General features: G+C 36.7%; 1 protein-coding gene across 1 annotated transcript in view; it reads left to right on the forward strand.

Annotated features, from left to right (window-relative positions):
• The window catches only part of itfg1 (integrin alpha FG-GAP repeat containing 1), a 98,027-nt gene that overhangs the window by 4,687 nt on the left and 71,940 nt on the right, over positions 1-21,400 (forward strand). Inside the window, exons 7-8 of the mRNA XM_077714186.1 lie at positions 14,265-14,314; positions 17,709-17,790. Of these exons, the coding sequence (XP_077570312.1) occupies positions 14,265-14,314; positions 17,709-17,790 (132 nt within the window). The remainder of the gene's footprint in view (positions 1-14,264; positions 14,315-17,708; positions 17,791-21,400) is intronic.

Genomic DNA, 21,400 nt, shown 5'->3' on the forward strand with positions numbered 1-21,400 from the left:
TCCATTAGCAACAAAGTATTAGTGTATTAGAAAGAATTCTGATACTTATTATACCGTATTTTCACAACTATAAGGTGCACCGCATTATAAGGCGCACCCACAATGAATGAAATTTTTTCCATATATAGAAAATGTAAGACTTTTAAGTGCGCCTTATAGTGGTGAAAATGCGTTACATTGCTATTGACTTCCAGGTATGAAGCACTCACTCACTACTTTACAGTCACCTCTAGAGCCAGCCATTGTTGATGTTTTGGATTTTTTGGTATAAAATCTTGCAGTGGGGGAGGAGCTATATGATGGAAGATTTTGTCAACTAAGATGGCATCTGTATATTTAACGTTTGTGTTTTTTTTAAATATCCGACAGTGGTGGTTTTTCATTTTTGGTTTCCTGTTTTTTCCATATATATAAGGCGCACTGGATTATAAGGCGCACTGTCTATTTTGTAAGACTTTTAAGTGTGCCTTATAGTCGTGAAGATACGGTACTTTAAACGTATTTAAATGACCCCCCAAAAAATCAACAAATTTATTTTTTATTTTTAATTCTGAGTATACCCCTTTAATTCCGCCAAACCTGCAAAGTTAATCTGAAAACTGGACTCTATAGCGGACTAATAATCCCTATTTACGAAGCTATTTTGTACTTTTCGAATAACAATGGCATTCCCAAGGCTGCTGTTTGACACAATAAATGACTGATGCGAGAGAATATTACAGTAAGGAGAGAAAATGTGATTAACAACAGGGAACATCCTTATCGTGGTAGTAAACAATCTGGGAAAGAAGTGTCCAGTGGGGAGCAATCAGAAACCACCTGTGAACAAGGGGACACATTTTAATTGCAATTTACACATTTCATTTTAAAGGAAAGGATGTAGGAAGACAGCGCTAATGATTGTCGGCTAATCATTGCTAGGCAACAGGCACGGTGCTGCCATGTGGAGCAACCTAGAACTAAAATGGAGTCGTTTTGGAGGCTTTCTGGTCTATTCAGAGGACAATTGGACTTGATTACAGCCATGTGATACCTTTGGAAAGACATGTTGTGTTCAGGGTGGTAATAGGAGAGTATGGAACAAAATTTCAGTTCTTGGTTGAAACTGGAAAAAGGGAAATTGTTGTCAATGGCAGTGAGTTTAAAATGAATTATTAAAAAAAATGTCTTTAGAAAGAAAATACTGACATCACTTTAAAACACGGGTGTCAAAGTGAAGGCCCGTGGGCTAAATCTGGCCCGCCGCATCATTTTGTGGGGCCCGAGTAAGTAAACTATGAATGCTGACTTTGTGTTTTAGGATGAAATTAAAATGAAGATTATAGATGTATATTATATATTTCCTGATTTTCCCCTTTTTAAATCTATAATTGAAATGTTTATCATTTTTTTTGGTGTTTTTAGGTCAAAAATCATTTTCTACAATCTAAAAATATATTTTTTTAAAAGCTAAAATAAACATTGTTTTAGATCTAACAAAAAACAAAATATTCAGGGCTTTTAATCCAGTTCTTTTATTCCATCTCTAAAAAAAAAAAATCTTAATATGATGTATATTAAATTTCCTGATACCCCCTTTTAAACCAATAATTGTCATTTTTAATCTATTTTTTCTGTGTTTTTAGTTCAAAAATCATTTTGTAAAATCTAAGATTATATTTAAAAAAAGCTAAAATAAACATTTTTTTAGATCTATAACAAAACCGAATATTCAGGGCTATTAATCCAGTCCTTTTAATACATTTCTTTAAAAATAAATCTAAATATTATATCTAAAATGATCCGGCCCATGTGAAATCAAGTTGACGTTAAAGCAGCCCTCGAACCAACCCGAATTTGACTCCCTTGGTTTAAAAGGTCTTCAAAGTTACCATCTAAATGCATATTATAAAATATTCATTTAACACCAAAACGGTTTCCCAAAACAAATCCAGCAATCTTTTGATTTATTTTCCTTTGATTGGCTGCCAACCAGTTAGGGCGGGTTTATACTCATTTCCTAATAAGGGTAATCTGTACCCAAAATGGATGTCTTATTTTATTGATGTATTCCTTAGTAAATTCGTTGGCAAGATCATAGACTTATTCCGAGTATTTTTAGCTTTAGATGCAAAGCCTTGGGTTTATTTACAACACTTTCAAATTGGTGTGTATGTGTGTGAATGTGTGTTATTAGAAAATGTAATGGGATCACATAAACAGATCCAGCAACACCAGAACTAACTGTACGCATTATGTCTGTTTTGGTCCTCGTCATTTGCACCTCAGTCTGTCCCTGATAATGATTTGGGGACATTACGTCTGCTGTGAATAACAGCACCCCCATTCCCATGTGTTTTCGCTCTTTTGGACTGTTTTTCTCCTTCTAAATGAGCCATTTTGACAGATTGGGGTGGAGGAAGTGCAGTGTCAGGGAATCACATGAGCTGCAATTTCTCTCAACGTGTAGAATTTAGGTCGTGTTCCAGATGACTTTACATAGAGAATTTCATTAATGTTAACATTCAAATTTTTGTTTTTATGGCTATCGTTTTGTTTTTTATGATATTTTTTCTGCAGTAGCCAGTAGGTATAATAGATCCATATTTAACTCGCGCATACAATGTGGGGTACATAACTACCTTATTTTTTTGCATAAACATATTTACTCGCATATAAGCCGCTTTTGTCGGACAAAAAAATATAACTCAGTATGGCTTATATGCGTATAAAAAGATGTGACCAAACGTTTGGTCGCCCGGACGTTTGGTCGCCCGGACGTTTGGTCGCCCGGACGTTTGGTCGCCCGGACGTTTGGTCGCCCGGACGTTTGGTCGCCCGGACGTTTGGTCGCCCGGACAATTGGTCGCCCGGGTGAAAATAACTTTGGGATCTGGTTTCAACATTTCATATTTAGATATTAAACTCTCATGAATATAATTTTGAAATTTGGTTTCAACAGTAAATTCACTGTCATGTTGTCAAACGTCCGGCGACCAAACGTCTGGCGACCAAACATCCGGCGACCAAACTCCCGGCCGACCAAACGTACGGGCGACCAAACGTCCGGCGACGAAATGTCCGGGCGACCAAACGTCCGGGCGGCCAAACGTCCGGGCGGCCAAACGTCCGGGCGGCCAAACGTCCGGGCGACCAAACGTCCGGGCGACCAAACGTCCGGGCGACCAAACGTCCGGGCGACCAAACGTCCGGTCGACCAAACGTCCGAGTACCTCGCAACGCCATGACGCCGTGACCCGAGACATTGCGGCCGATATGTTCATTTATTTCAAAATAGAGAAAATGTAACCAGATAAAACGCTAAACCAAAAATAATATTGACGTCTCTGAATGAAATTTGAGAAGAAAAAATATCTATCTTGCATAAATGTGAAAAAACTCACTTGTGCTTTTAATACATAACTGTTGACGTCAATACTTTTCAAAAAACGGTCAAATCAACAACTAGATTTGAACAGAAATTTTAATTAACAGATGATATTTACAAGAATTACTTACCAACTACTTTTAATAGAAACACGCAAAATACAAATCAAGGTTGGCCTATTGAAATCTGAAACTGCTCTTTACAAACATTGCATTTTTTATTAAAATATGCCCCCGTTTTAAGTCAATTATATGAGGACGAGTGGAAAGAACTTGCCATGAATTCTTAAGTAGAATTTGGCAGAAATAGATGTTGCATTTCACCATGTTAACAAGAAGGAGGCGAATGAATACATGAAGGAAGTCAATGCATTTTTGAAAGCAGACTACGGACTCGCCCTTGCTGACCCCGAGCTAACTCCACTTTGTGGGCCGTAGCCAAGTTTTTGAAAATCTCGTTTCACAGTCTGCTTCCCTCAGTAGGAGGACAGGGCCGCATATCATATCATTGGGCCAACTCGCCGTGTGTTCACGCCTCCTACAAAAGGGCAATGTGCGTGCTAGTGCAAGTTTTCAGATCGAAAAAAAAGTCTACTCGTTCATTTCAAAGACAAATTTGTACATTTCTGTCAGCTTCGCCGTTAGACATCCACAAACATGCATAAAAAAAGCATTGAATCAAGAGTGAGGCTTATATGCGCACAAATTAGACTTGACATGCACAAAACTGCAAGGTGACAAAGACCAAACGCTATAACGCAAGACAATGCGGTCAATACGGTCATTTATTTCAAAATAGAGGAAAGATAAACAGATAAAATGCTTAACAAAATGTATTTTGACATCTATGAATGAAATTCAAGAAAAAAAATAACAGTATCTTGCATAAAACGTGAAAAAACTCACTTGTGCCTGCCATTACTCGCTCAGGGTGACGTCATCTTACCTTTAAATGACAAACTAGACCACTACAAACACACTTTCTGGTTGTACTGCTCACATGACTTCCTTTTTGAATTTGTTTACGTGCAGGTAACACCCTTTTGGAAATTGCATTCTAGCAGACGATTTATACATTGTGAGAAATAACATATTCAATGATTTTTCCTAATATTTTCCCTTCAAAGTAACACATTTGTACTCCCTATTAAAACCATGAATATGGAAGTGAAAATTTTGAATCAGGTGGCGGCTTATACGAGAAAATTTGTCAAATTCAAGATTTTTAAGGCAATTTTAAGGTGCGGCTTATTCACGAAGACGGTCAGTATGCGAGAAAATACTGTACTCGTACGTTTTCATATGATTGAAAGAATTTTGAACTTATTATATTTTAAAAGTAATGAAATTACAAGGGAGCGGCTTATATGGGAGAAATTGTCAAATTCAACAATTTTTAGGCAATTCTAAGGGTGCGGCTTATACGAGAGAAATTGTCAAATTCAACAATTTTAAGACAATTTTAAAGGTGTGGCTTATATGAGAGAAATTGTTAAATTCAACAATCTTAAGGGTGCGGCATATGCGAGAGAAATTGACAAATTCAACAATCGTATCACAATTTTAAGGGTGCGGCTTATCCGAGAGAAATTGTCGAATTCAACAATTTTAAGGGTGCGACTTATACACAGTGGCAGCTAATATGCACGAAAATATGGAAGTATTTTTTTTCTTTCTTTGTTGAAATCACCTGTTGAGAAGATTATAAATCTTAACCAAAAATGAAGTATACTAAAAACAGCCATATAGTTAAAACGGTATTGTGCCAAACAAAAAACCTTGGTACTATTATACTCGTACTGTGTAGTGTGTCATGAATCTCAATCCACTCCACTCTATGTACTGTTAGTTCCAGTTTAATGGCAGAGGCTGTGACATTTTTCCCATAATGCCAGAGGCCATCCCCCACCAAGATCAAGCTCGGTAGCTCGGTGGGGTCGGTGGGTCGGTGGTAGGCTTAAAGACGAGCCAAGCGATGCAGACGGATGAGTCCGGAGTCATGTGATAGATGGGAGCGTGCAAATATACGCTAGCTTGCATGTTCTCATTACTGTCAGCTTGGCTCAGACGCACAAAGGCAACACGCCAAGGTGACATTTGTCGCCCGTAACAGAGCAATAAGATCAGTGGACGAGGGCTTTCTTCACTTTGTCTCCATAGCAACCTCAAGGGGGATACAGTCCGTTTCTGAAGGGACTATTTGTTGCGTCGCCTTTACTTTGGATCCATCCGTCGATCCGTCGTGTATAAAATGAAGAGTATAGATGTATGTTATATTTCATGATTTTACCCCTTTCATATCAATAATTGTAATTTTTTTTAATCCATTTTTTTCAGTTTTTGGTTAAAAAATCTTTTTTAAAATCCAGAAATATATTTTTAAAAAAAAGCTAAAATAAAGATTTTAGATCTATAAAAAATATATCTAAATATTATATCTAAAATGGTCTAGCCCACATGAAATCGAGTTGCCGTTAACGCGGCCTGCGAACCAAATATATACATACATATATAAGCACATATATACATACACATACATGTATACATATACATACATGTATACATACACATACATATATATGCACATATATACATATACATACATATATAAGCACATATATACATACACACATCTATATAAGCACATATATACATACACATACATATATACATTCACATACATGTATACATACACATACATCTATATAAGCACATATATACATACACATACATATATAAGCCCATATATACATACATACATACACATACATATATAAGCACATATATATACATACACATACATATATAAGCACATATATACATAATTATACATATATAAGCATATATATACATACACATACATATATACATTCACATACATGTATACATACACATACATCTATATAAGCACATATATACATACACATCCATATATAAGCCCATATATACATACATACACATGCATATATAAGCACATATATACATACACATCCATATATAAGCACATATATACATACACATACATATATACATTCACATTCATGTATACATACACATACATCTATATAAGCACATATATACATTCATACACATACATATATAAGAACATATATACATATACATATATAAGCACATATATACATACACATACATATATAAAAGCACATATTATATACATACACATACATATATATAAGCACATATATACATACACATACATATATAAGCACATAGATGTGCAAGCATACGGTAGCCTTTTTTTTTGTTAAAGAGCCTCGTTGAAATACATAATCCAACACTTTATTTTATTGCCAATAAAGTTCCAGCCCTGCACCTCCAATCAAGCGCTCTACTGTCACCTAATTAGAATATATAGTCTAGATGACTGTCCAAACTATCGTACAAAAACCAGAGTAGATTTCACGATTCTATGCTGAATCCCAAGCCGAAATCACCCCTCAATTCCTGACGAGCTCGGGAGCTCTTGTGATAAGCTGCTAATTGGAAGCTTTGAAAGCACAAGCTTGGCAAAATAAAGTTAAATGACTGTGTGCGCAAGAGTGTGTAGTTGTGTGTATGACTGAGAGGGGAACGGCCTGGCGGTGTGAAAAGAATAATTATCCACATTTCTCCACATTGTGTGTCTCTTACCTCCCACTCTGTTGTGCCTTTCTCGACATTCTGTTTGCTTCATGAGCGCTTTGTACTGCAATTGTTCTGGTGTCCATGTTGGTGATATTAATGCTAGCATCTTGAGAGGTTTAGCAATAGCTGTGGCATGTAAATAAAATGTTCCTGTCATGTTAAATGTTACACATTTAAATTGATACACTTTCTTTATTTACTTATCTAAGCATTTGTTGTATAGGTACTGATGAATACTTTGAAGAGTACTGTATTTTCTTGCATATATGGCGTATTTGTCGCTAAAAAAATGATGAGTGAATCAAGGGTACGGCTTATATGCGCATAAATTAGACTTGACATGCACAAAACTGGAAGGTGATAAAGATGAATTGCCATAATGAAAGACAATGTGGCCGATACGGTCATTTGTTTCAAATTAGAGAAAAGATAAACGGATAAAATGCTTAACAAAATTTATTTTAATGTCTATGAATGAAATTAAAGTCAATTAATGGACCATAGCTTGCATAAAACGTGAAAAACTCACTTACTTGGGCATGCCATTGCTCGCTCTTAAGTTAAGTAATGGTTAAACGTGCTCTGATTGGCTAGAAATGTGGAGCCTTGATACAGGTGTTTTGCGTATGTGTATCTCATACTATTATTGCACTTAGAAACTATAGTATATATACATACATACCGTATTTTCACGACTATAAGGCGCACATAAAAGTCTTAAATTTTCTCCAAAATAGACAGTGCGCCTTATAATCCAGTGCGCCTTATATATGGAAAAAAACAGAAAACCATAAACGAAAAACCACCACTGTCGGATATTGAAAAAACACAAACGCCTGAAGTGAAACAATACTGTTACATATGCAGATGCCATCTTAGTTTACAACATCTTCCATCATATAGCTCCTCCCCCACTGCAAGATTTTATACAAAAATATCCAAAACATCAACAATGGCTGGCTCTCGAGGTTTTTTTAAATTTAAGCCTTTTAAGTGCGCCTTATAGTCGGGAAAATACGGTATATAGTATTTAGTAACCTGAAAATGTTGTATTTAGAGGCATTCATAAGTAGAGATACCCCCTATAAATGCAATATATCGACATATGTAATGCCTGTATACTTTGCTCACAATTTTAAAAACACCTAACCCAAAGTTGTGGTGGTGCAATCCATAAAATAAATAAATAAATGGAAGTACTGCAGCAAAAAAACAGAGGAGAAAGAGTCATTGACGATCCACATTGATTCTCCCAAACACCCATAGAGTCTCACTCCAAGACTAAAGTCTATACCAGACAGTCTCTCCTCTACTTGCCAATTACTTATAGAGAACATTGCTTAGAAAGAAATCATTGTCAAAAGTACCTTCTATTCTGCATCAGGAATATTACAAGGCCGTTTATCTTGAGTACCGTATTTTCACGACTATATGGCGCACCGCATTATAAAGCGCACCCTCAATGAATGACATTTTCCATATATAAGGCGCACTGTATTATAAGGCTCACTGTCTATTTTGGAGAAAATTCCAGTCTTTTAAGTGCGCCTTATAGTGGTGAAAATACGGTAATTGCCATTGACTTCCAGGTATGAAGCACTCACTCACTACACAGTCACCTCGAGAGCCAGCCATTGTTGATGTTTTGGATTTTTTTTGTATAAAATCTTTTTACTTGATTTTGTACTTTATACTTTTTGCTTTAACGATGAGTGATGAGTATGTTAATATTTAAGTCCTTTTTTCTCTATATGTTTCATATGTACTGTTAACGGATGCACTTTTTTATGTTATCATATCTTGTGCTGACCCGGCCCATCTGTCAAATTTTTGAAGTCAATATGGCCCCCGGGGCCTAAAAGTTCGCCCACCACAGATCTAACTTCATTTCAGTACACACATACGCACCGGAACTGTCTGTTAAAAAGAAAAGTAAATAACAAACTGGTCTTTATCCTCCTCAGTGCACCCGATCAAAACGGAATATAGCGAGATTTAATGCTGCTTGCCGAAGTCAAACAGCCAGCCGAGGCCCTTTAAATGGCTTCCAATCCCCTTCACAAATTTGATGGAGAGGCTATGAATAACTTGGAGTGTTCGTCTGCCATGATTGGCTGTCACTCGTCTGCTCCCCGAGAAGTCAATCCCTCTATCAACATCAAATAGCTTACCATGTGCCACCTTTACAGCTCTCATGTCATATTTGTGTCATATTTATAAGCACTATTTTTTTTTTATCCCCAATTGACTTACCGTATTTTCACGACTATAAAGCGCACTTAAAAGTCTTAAATTTTCTCCAAAATAGACAGTGCGACTTATAATCCAGTGCACCTTATATACGGAAAAAAACTGAAAACCAAAAACGAAAAACCACCACTGTCAGATATTAAAAAAACACAAAACACGCCTGAAGTGAAACGATACTGTTAAATATGCAGATGCCATCTTAGTTTACAACATCTTCCATCATATAGCTCCTCCCCCACTGCAAGATTTTATACCAATAAAATCCAAAACATCAACAATGGCTGGCTGTAAAGGTGACTGTAAAGTAGTGAGCGCTTCATACCTGGAAGTCAATAGCAATGACCGTATTTTCACCACTATAAGGCACACTTAAAAGTCTTACATTTTCTCCAAAATAGACAGACAGTGCGCCTTACAATACAGTGTGCCTTATATATGGAAAAAATGTCATTCATTTAGGGTGCGCCTTATAATGCGGTGCGCCTTATAGTCGAGAAAATACGGTTACACCAATAGCAGGTAGCATAGTACAATATTTAAAGACATCAGGAACACTTTGACCACACAAAAATAGCCTCATTTAACCTGACAGACTGAACAACCACAACTGACAGGCGGGCATTTACACTTTGTTTATGCATGTACTCGCTTGTGTGGGCGGGATCATTTCTCCTTACAACTTTCATGAGACAAAAGACATGGAAAGCTGACATAATCAAGCAAAACGACCTTTTTGTAATTAACACATTTGCTATTTTCTGCTATTATGTTAAAGCCAAACAGCCTTGGTGCATCGAATATTTTTGTTGTTGTTGCGTGACTCTTTTTGTTGCAACATTCGTGCCGAGTGTACCTTTAATTACCTCGCCACACATTTCATAACACGAAGCACTCAGAATCCCTGCCGTTACACAAGTGCCGCCTACCAAACACATTTTTTTTTCAAACTCTGTTTTGCGAATGCTACTTTGCCTGAGTGGGAGAGACATATGGGCTCGCTCACTCACGGGCTGAGGTCGCTAATGCTCATGCTAAGATCAACTGCAGCATCCAATTTTGTCTGTGGTTCACTTGTCAACTCAAAATTGCTGTGACATTGTCTGTGTAACAACATTGGAAAATATTGTAAAAGGCACTACAAGGATGAGTTTTACTTCTAAGTGCTTGTCAAGGCCATTTTAAAGTAACACAAGTGGGAAAAACTATAAATACCTGGAAGGGGTTGGGTGTACTTTTTAATTATTGGATTTTCTCGCATATTAGCCGCATCCGAGTATAAGCCGCACCCTTAAAATTTACTTAAAATGGTTGAATTTTTTAATTTCTTACGTATAAGCCACACCCTTAAAACTGCCAAAGATAAAACAAGATAAATATCTGCAAAAAAAATTTACTCGTATCTCAAGATATATATATTTGCTAAAAAATTTACTCGTATCTCAAGATAAATATATCTTTTAAAAAAATTAAATGTATCTCAAGATAAATATTTGCAAAAAAGTTACTCGTATCTCAAGATAAATATTTGCTACAAATTGTACTCGTATCTCAGATGAATGTTTGCTAAAAAAAATTAACTCGTATCTCAAGATAAGTATCTGCTAAATTTTTTTACTTGTATCTCAAGATAAATATTCGCTAAAAATTTGACTCGTATCTCAAGATAAATATCTGCTATTTTTTTTACTCTTATCTCAAGATAAATATCTGCATCAAAATTTGACTCGTATCTCAAGATAAATATCTGCATCAAAATTTTACTCGTATCTCAAGATAAATATATGCATCAAAATTTGACTCGTATCTCAAGATAAACATTTGCCCAAAATGTTACTCTTATCTCAAGATAAATATTTGCTAAAATTTTTACTCTTATCTCAAGTTGCTTGTATGTCGGGGCACTCGTATGTCAAGGTATAACTGTAAAGCTGAGATAAACAAGGTACATAGTAATAATAAATTCTGCCCAAATACTAACAAACGGACACTAACAGAAAAAATTCACCGAGCCAGAACACCCCCAAAAAATCCCATTTTTGTATTTGAGTCGGCTGTCAAGTTGAGCGAACAGAGTAACAAAAAGTCAAACTGGGAACACTCTTGCTTCTTTTTTTAAGTGGAAAAAGGGGCTGCTCTGCAAATCATGTCACAAACCTAAACTAGCAAGTGAGTTTTCACAAGAGAAAGCGTGCACCGAATGCAGGTCGAGACCACCACCGCAAGCGTCTCTCACTCAGCAAAAAAAAAAGGCATTTTAATGCCGTCGCGATGGCGCCGAGGCTCAAAACGGGAATAGGAACCGCTACATTAGTGCAGGAGGGAGCACAAAAGATGGCGGGAAGAGTAACGAGCTGTCAAACCAAAAGAGACCTGACCGCCAGCAAGTTAAAGATTTCATTCAAACGCGAACCCCGAACATCTAAAATGAATGCCTCCACGCAGTCCGTTTCAACAAAATGAGTCGGAAAGATTCCAAAGCAAAAGTTAAGCTACAGAATTGCAGACTGCCGCATCCTTATAGTACAAGGGTGTCCAAGGGTTGGTTCGCGGGCCGCGTTAACGTCAACTTGATTTCATTTGGGCTGGACCATTTTAGATAGAATATTTAGATTTTTTTTAAACAAATTGATTAAAAGAACTAGATTCAAATCCCTGAATATTCAGTTTTGTATCGATCTAAAACAATGTCTATTTGAGCTTTTTTTTTAAATATGTTTTTAGATTTTACAAAATGATTTTTATACTAAAAACAGGAACAATTCATTTAAAAAATTACAGTAATATTTCGATTTTTGTTTTTAAAAATGGATTAAAATCCCTGAATATTCAGTTATTGGTCTAAAACAATGTTTATATTTTAGCTTTTTTGATATTTTTTAGATTTAACAAAATGATTTTTGAACTAGAAACAGAAAAAATTGATAAAAAATTACAGTAATATTTTTTTTAATTAATTGATTAAAAGGGTGGAGTATTCAGTTTTTTTTATATATATCTAAAACAATGTTTATTTTAGCTTTTAGATTTTACAAAATGATTTTTGAACTAAAAACAGAAAAATATGATTTAAAAAAATTACAGTAATATTTAGATTTTTTATAAATGGATTAAAAAAGCCCTGAATATTCAGTTTTTTATAGATCTTTTGTAGATATTCCTAGATTTTACATAATGAATTTTGAACTAAAACCAGTAAAAATTGATTAAAAATGACAATTATTGATTTAAAAAGGGGGAAAATCAGGAAATTTAATATACATCTATAAACTTCATTTTAATTCAATCCTAAAACAGAAAGTCGGCACTTTCCCGGACCGCCCAAAATGATGCTGCGAACCAGATTTGGCCCCCGGGCCGCCACTTTGACACACGTTATAGTAGATATTGCAACATATATAATTTCCAGGCTTCTCTATTACATCCAATTGGTGAGTTCGAGGCTGAAGCCGTCGAAATGATTGACAGTTCAGTACAAGAAGTCATGGAGTGCAGGTGGGTATTTTTTGGGAGATAAAACTTGCCGAGATGATGCCTCACGGGGTGAATGTGGAGTGTTTACCAAATGATCAGCTCTCTTCACCCAAGCTAATCAGCCAATCACGGCTGCCTCCTGTCTAAGAGGCCTGATTGGCTGATTAAAGGCAAAACTCATCAACACACCACCCGGTGGTGCGTCAATACCCCCCCCCCCCCACCCCCCCCCCCCACCCCGGCGTACTCAAATCTTCTTCTTTTCAGTTCTTTGTACTCTTACAATTGAAATTCATCTTTCTCCCTCGACCTGTCAGGATGTCATACTTTGTACTGGAAAATGAAATAGCTCTCAAAAACTGCCCTTGAATTTAGTATTTTTTATTACACCTTTTGTAAATCGTTGTTTTATAAATCGGTGCTGTGACAATATTATTTTATGATGGCTGACTAAAGTTATTCTTTAGCAAGAAAGGAAAATAATTGAATGGTTGTAAATTCTAGCTCTAAAAGAGTAAAACAGAATTAACAAAACCGTTACTTAGATAACTATATACCTATGCCTCTAGATATGAATGCCTCTACATACAAAGGACTCTACATACGAACGACTTTACTTACAAATGCCTCTACATACAAACGCCTCTACTTACAAACGTCTCTACTTACATATGTCTCTTTACAAATGCCTCTACTTACAAATGCCTCTACTTACAAATGCCTCTACTTACAAATACCTCTACATACAAATGCCTGTACATACAAATGCTTCTAGATACCGTCTCTTCATACAAATTCCTCTACTTACAAATGTCTCCTCATACAAATGCCTCTACTTACAAATACCTCTACATACAAATGCCTGTACATACAAATGCCTCTAGATACTAATGTCTCATACAAATGCCTCTACTTACAAATGTCTCCTCATACAAATGCCTCTACTTAAAAACGTCTCCACTTACAAACGTCTCTACTTACGAATGCCTCTACATACAAATGCATCTAGATACAAATGTCTCCTCATACAAATGCCTCTACTTACAAATGCCTCTACACACAAATGCCTCTACACACAAATGCCTCTACATATGAACGACTTTACTTACAAATGCCTCTACTTACAAACGTCTCTACTTACAAACGTCTCTCTTAACAAATGCCTCTACATACAAATGCCTCTACATACAAATGCCTCTACAAACAAATGCCTCTACTTACAAATGCATCTACTTACGAATACCTCTACTTACAAATGCTTCTACATACAAAATGTTCAGGTTATGAAACTTGGATATGCAATATCCTTGAATAGCCTTTCCAATATACAAAAACAAGATCCCAAATTGAAACGATTCAAAAGATTGCACAAAAGGGAAGGAAATCCAACGTTCTGTTTTATAGTATCAGCATATATCGACTTATTTCCTGACACATAATTTCTTTTTTACCAAAACCTACCATTATGATTGCGTGCATATTTAATATAAGTTGCCTGACTTCTTTTAATCTATTACCTTTCCCCCTTTCAGATTTGTTCTTGACAACTGAAGGACCAAAGTTCGAGACATGGATAAGCAAGGTAATTTTCTTCATATAAATAAAGCAAGCCTGAAAAAATACGCTTAAAGTTAAAGTTTTTGGGGCATATCTTACACAAAATATGGTAGTACTATAGTACTTAGTGCTTACAAACTGGTTTCTGCAGTAGTAGTTTTTTTTTACAGATCAGAATACATATAATTTAAATTTCAATTATAAACTATATAATATAATAATCACTTTTGTTTAACTATGCAAATTAAAAAGACAATTTCCATCTAATTTTTGCTAGAATTTGATAACATTTTCATGTACGCTGCCAATTCCGAAACAAGTCAAAACCATTACAAAATTCCTCCTTAAATTTCTTATGTCAGCAAAATATATGCAGATGCTCTCATTTTTCAAACATGGTCCAAAAATGAGTTTTCTCCATTTAAATTAATATATTCAAGAAGGCAAGTGAAAGGGAGCAAGTATCTTTATAAGAAGGAGGAATAAAAACTCAATCTCAACACCCTCCTACTCAAAATGTACATGATTAAAGTTTATTTCCCTCGGAGTAAATACAGCTTATTTTAGCATATCGCTATCTGTACTTTACTTTTAACAGCTAGCCGTTAGCAACTGTTAACTTTTAGCACTGATTCACATCCCGAATGGGATAATGGGATTTAAAGCTCAAACAGACAAATACATGATCGGTAAATTAGAAATAGATAAGCACCGTATTTACTCGCATATGAGCCGTATTTGTTGCTCAAAAAATGATGACTGAATCCAGGGTAAGGCTTATATGCGCACAAAAAGATGACATGCACGAAACTGCAAGGTGACAAAGACAAAACGTCATAATGTAAAAAAAATGTGGCCGATACGGTCATTTATTTAACAATAGAGAAAAGATAAACAGATGTAATGAGTATCAATGAGTATCAATGAGTATCAATGAGTATCAGTGAGTATCAGTGAGTATCAGTGAGTATCAGTGAGTATCAGTGAGTATCAGTGAGTATCAGTGAGTATCAGTGAGTCTCAGTGAGTCTCAGTGAGTCTCAGTGAGTCTCAGCGAGTCTCAGCGAGTCTCAGCGAGTCTCAGCGAGTCTCAGCGAGTCTCAGCGAGTCTCAGCGAGTCTCAGCGAGTCTCAGCGAGTCTCAGCGAGTCTCAGCGGGTCTCAGCGAGTCTCAGCGAGTCTCAGCGAGTCTCAGCGAGTCTCAGCGGGTCTCAGCGGGTCTCAGCGGGTCTCAGGGGGTCTCAGTGGGTCTCTGGGTCTCAGTGGGTCTCAGTGGGTCTCAGTGGGTCTCAGTGGGTTTCAGTGGGTCTCAGTGGGTCTCAGTGGGTCTCAGTGGGTCTCAGTGGGTCTCAGTGGGTCTCAGTGGGTCTCAGTGACTCTCAGTGACTCTCAGTGACTCTCAGTGACTCTCAGTGACTCTCAGTGACTCTTAGTGACTCTCAGTGGGTCTCAGTGACTCTCAGTGAGTATCAATAAGAAGACTAATGATAAAAATCAATGCCACAGTCCCAGCGTTACGTTCCTATTGGTGCATTCGACACTCAGCTCTCTCACCACTCGGTTTCCATATTTTCCCTCAGAGCCATATCCACCCACCATAAGACCCACATGTGGCTCCCAAGCCATAAGTTCCCTACCCCTGGCTTAAAGTGTCGGAAGCCAAAATGTGTATGTTTATGTATTCGAGTGCGTTTTAATATTCTTTAAAAAGACAAATGACATCACCGTGGTGTTGTAACATAATCCACCCACCCACGACCTAGTGGCATTAACCCACTGATCAGAGACAATGATGAGTCATGAAGTACCCAAACCTCCATTCATTTGTGATCTGTGAAGCTTCACTGGGCTGTGGGATTGTCGGTTTCTACTGCAAGACTAGTTAATATTCCATCCGTGCAGAGCCAGGGGAGACTGCGTGGCTTGTGTTTTGGGGTGTGTGTTTCTCTCCGAGTGTGTTTCACGGTGTGTGTGTAAGAGTGTTTTGCGGATAGGGCCCTGCTTGAAATTCAGCAGGTTGAGGCACAAGGCGAACATCAGTGTATCTTATCGCAAAAAGAGGGAATGGAAGGAGGCCCGGCAAGAAGAAACGGCATGGGGTTTGCCAGTGGAATTTATATTTAACAGGGGAGAGGGATAGGAGGGGGAATAAAAATTGAAAATAATGGGGGTTTGGAATTTTCAACCATCTGAATAGCAACCCTCTTTTATGCCCATAAAGGCTTTAGACTCGCAGAGTTAGAATATGGAAGGTGTCTTCTTTGATGGAATGTTTGTCCTTCAGTTGAAAGACAAAGCTGATAAATGCGGAACGGTTTGGATTATTTTAAGTGTTTTTTTTTGTGTGTGATCGAAACAACGGTTTTTAAAGATTTTTAGGCTACTTGATAGGATTTTTGGATGGATTTTGGTAGATATTTTGGCATCTCCATCTTGTCTAATGAGTCTAAAACATGGGCAAACTACGGCACGCGGGCCACATAAGGACCGCTAGGCGTTTTAATCCGGCCCGCCAACATTGTCCAATTTTTTTTTTTTATCCCAAGATGGCGCCGTCACACGGAAGCCATTGGCAGTAGCTGTGTCCACTCTTATTTGTTTTTCATCTTTTACAGCCCTTCCATCTTTTTTAAATTACATTTTAAAATTTCATAATACATTATTATTTACTTTACCTTGTACTTTATATTTTTTACTTTAATGATGAGTGATGAGTATGTTAAAACTTTAGTCCTTTTCTTCTGTTTATGTTTCAAATGTACTGTTAACGGATGCACTTTTTTATGTGTATCATATCTTGTGCTGACCCCGCCCATCTGTCAAAATTTTTAAAGTCAATATGGCCCCCGGGTCGAAAAGTTTGCCCACCCTTGGTCTATAATGTCAATAGCAATTAAATGTAGTTATTGTGATCAATGTTAATATGGTCCGGGTTCGATTCCCGCTTGTCCCAAATCTGAGCCGAAATTGTGTATCACAAAACAAAATTTTATATAAAAAAATGTTAAAAATCATTTTCCCACTATTCTAATGTTATTTCTCGGGTTATTAATTGGCATATTTGATATCTCCAGCAAAGATACCCCGCCAAAGTGGGATGCTTTCTTACATTGAGACCCCTAAGTGCATTTTCTTTTATCTTTATTAATTAAAACCACACACACATTGTTTTAATATCGACATTTCGTAATCAGCACCCTGTTCCAATCAATCATACTTGCTAAGATCTAATCTTCAATCAGTTAACACCCTTGTCTGTGTAATGCTTATTTGTTTGCCCGTCTGTGTTATTTTTACACATTTGACACTTTAGAATACTTGATTAAATTTGATTAAATGTGTGAGTGTGGAAGGAAATGGACTGTAGTATCTCCAGTATTGAGAATATTAGAATCAATTATGTCTATTATGTGTTGTCAGGGCGGAAATTTCAGCCGAGCAACGGTTTTACCCGAAACTCCGCCCCATTCCATCGTCGGCCAATCATCCTTTGCTGATTTTGGTGAGTACAACCCATTGTGTGGAATGCATGATCATCTTTTTTTTAATTTTTTGTGCTTATTGCGATTAAAATGACTTCAATGAATTAAAATATGTTTTTTTAGGAACGCCATTGCTTATTAATATACTAATTATCTTTGGTCTTGATAATTGGAGTTGCTCAGTGTATTAATGGAAGGCCAATTGAAAAGTCTTGTATATGTATATACTTTTTATTCACAAGAGAAACTTTACAAGGTTAATTTGGATATGATTAATCAATGTGACAAATATGTATGTTTATGAAATATGAAATTCAAGAAAAAACATGTTGCATAAAACGTGAAAAACCAATTTGTTCCTGCCATTGCTAACTCAAGGCACTGCCATCTTATCAAGGGATGACAAACTAGACCAATACAGACACTCTTCCTGGTTGTACTGCTCACATGACTTCCTTTTTGAATTCGTAAATCCTGAAAATGATACTCTTGATTCACACAGAATCTCAGAAATAGCATTAGCGATGATTTTTCTTAAGATTTTCCCTTCCAAGTAACACATTTGTATTAACATCATGAATATAGAGGTAAAAATTGTGTATCAGGGGGCGGCTTATACGAGAGAAATTGTCAAATTCAACCATTTTAAGGACATTTTAAGGGTACGGCTTATATATACAGCTTTAAAATATAGTGTTCCCCCGCTATTTCGCGGTTCAGCTATCGCGGACTCAGAGCTTTGCGGATTTTTGGGGGGGAAAAATAGAAATATTACATCGAAACAACATATTTTACAGTTGTTTTTTGTTATAACATGAATTTCACTCTCTCTACCTGTATTCTATATGGTGTACTGTATACAGGGGGTAAAAATAAATAAATAAATAAAATAAAATTGGAATTAAATTCAAATTAAGCATTTTTGAAGGGGAATCCCTACTTCGCGGAAATGCACTTATCGCGGGTGGTCCCGGTCCCCATTAACCGCGATAAGCGAGGGAACACTGTACAGTAAATTGTATTATACTCCTGACCAAGCCAACTCTAAGAGTCGATTGGACTAAATAATGGTGGGTTCTTGGGAAAAACAGCCTGTTTTTTCCCTATTCCTCTGGATCTGGCCCACTCTGTCAATTAATGACAATCGACAGCCCCTTTAAATGGTTGAAATAAAAACCATGAAAAAGTATGTCTTATGCAGGACTGGATTAAACTCTACCATAGGTCCTCGTTGGTGTACTAGAGGCTGTCTTAGTCGCTTAAGCCTCCTCTGAATCTGAAGCAGGCTCATCCCCAAAAACCTTGTCTTCCTCGCCACTATGGCCAGACAGGACTAATCTACACAACACGATTTGTCACACACACACACACACAAATCGTTGTGAACGTCTTAATCCACCCCCCCTTTAAACAATCTTGGCCAGGGCGAGTTATTGTTCGCTTCTGCTTTACATTTTTTTCACCACAAATCTCCACCGGCTCACTTTAATCTCTGTTACTGCTGAAAAAAAGGCTTCAGGGGTTTTCTTGACAGGGTTAGCTAACATCAGGTCGTCTCTTGGATGCTTTGTCTTATGTGAACGCCAAGGTGGGATGTTGCTAGGAATTAGGAAAACTGCTATGGATACTATTATTTCCTTTCGATTGTTATTATTTGCATGTAAATGACTTAGGTAGGAACTTTATTTCATCTTGTATTCGGGAAATTTCTTGGTTGCAGTAGCATAAAAGACACAGAAGACATTGTAGAACTAGGTAAAAAAACTGGAGTCATACACATAAAGTCCAGAAGGTGGGGAGATTCTGCAGACTGAGATTAAACATGCGGAATAACTATTAAAAAAAAAAAGTCAGATATAAATGTATTGGTTGCAGTAGCAAAATAGACACATAAGACATTGTAGAACTAGGTAAAAAATATGGAGCAACACACATCATGTCCAGAAGGTTGGGAGCTTCTGCAGACTGAGGTTAAATATACAGAATACCGTATTTTCACGACTATAAGGTGCACCACATTATAAGGTGCACCCTCAATGAATGAATTTTTGTCCATATATAAGGCGCACTGTATTATAAGGCGCACTGTCTATTTTGGAGAAAATGGAAGACTTTTAAGTGCGCCTTATAGTGGTGAAAATGTGGTAATTGCTATTGACTTCCTGGTATGGAGCACTCACTACTTTACAGTCACTTCTGGAGCCAGCCATTGTTGATGTTTTGGATGTTTTTGTCTAAAATCTTGCAGTGGGGGAGGAGCTATATGATGGAAGATTTTGTAAACTAAGATGGCATCTGCATATTTATCAGTATTGTTTGTGTTTTTTTTAATATCCGACAATGGTGTTTTTCCTTTTTTGGTTTTCTGTTTTTTCCATATATAAGGCGCACTGGATTATGAGGCGCACTGTCTATTTTTTGGAGAATACTAAAGACTTTTAAGTGCGCCATATAGTCGTGAAAATACGATAACTTTTTAACGTGACCTTAACCTTAAAGATTGTTAAATGAGTCAGAAATGGTTGTTTAGTATATTAGATTAGAATTTTCTTTCATCCCGTATTCAGGAAATATCTTGGTTACAGTAGCAAAACAGACACAGAAGACATTGTAGAACTAGCTAAAAAAACTAAATACCAAAATACAATAGAAAAGACACAGTGTAGGAACTGTTTAACAATTTTCTTTCAAAACAAACAACTACAGTTTAAACTAAAACACAGGTTTTGAACTTCAGTTTATTATTTAATCGTGTGGATACAAAGTAAAACTTCTAATTCACATTATCTGTAAATGTCAAGGCAGCTTAGCGTTTTCATTAAAAATGGATTTGACAAAGTTTAGCTTCTTTTATTGATAAATAATGGATGAGCCACTGGGGTTGCGACCTATATGCCAAAGGATATCTGTATGTGTATAATTGCTTAAATATACTCCCTATTTGTTCAAAAACAAAAATTGTGTCAAAAAAAGTACTTTCCCTCTCTATCTACAAAATTAATCCATTCCATAAATAGTGGTCCTAAAATACTACCAAAAAAACCCTTTAAAAAACAGATCCAAGCCTCCCAATGAGATCTCTACAGCCAAGACGATGACTCACTTTCCTTCTTAAAAAATTGCAAGAAAACGACCCCCGGCGTGTATAAAAGCACCGCGCCAATCATACCAAAACTCTAATTGACGAGCGAGGACAAAAAAACAGACCCATCTTGCCTCGTCGCCGCTGAGGTAATTGCATTTTTTAAAGTGACAGTGGCCCAACTACATAATTTATCAATAGGTGGTGATGCACTGGTCCCAGTACTACTGGGTTTGTTGTTCACTGGCCCCTATGGGGGGAGTCAGAGGTGGGCAGGATGGAAGTAGAAGCACTTAATGAGAAGATAGTTAGCAGGGAGGCCTGGCAGATTGACAGGGTGAGGGTTGGATAATGAGATATGAAGTTAGAATATATACGCATTTTTGAGAAAATGCAGGTAGTATATGTGTTTTCTTCCTATTGGTATTGACTCAAGGGTGTCAGACTCGGGTTGGTTCGTAGGCCGCTTTAACGTCAACTTGATTTCATGTGGGCCGGACCATTTTAGATATAATATTTAGATTTTTTTTTTTTATAAATGGATTAAA

The sequence above is a fragment of the Stigmatopora nigra genome, chromosome 3, assembly GCF_051989575.1.
Source record: "Stigmatopora nigra isolate UIUO_SnigA chromosome 3, RoL_Snig_1.1, whole genome shotgun sequence".
In the NCBI taxonomy this organism is placed as follows: Eukaryota; Metazoa; Chordata; class Actinopteri; order Syngnathiformes; family Syngnathidae; genus Stigmatopora; species Stigmatopora nigra.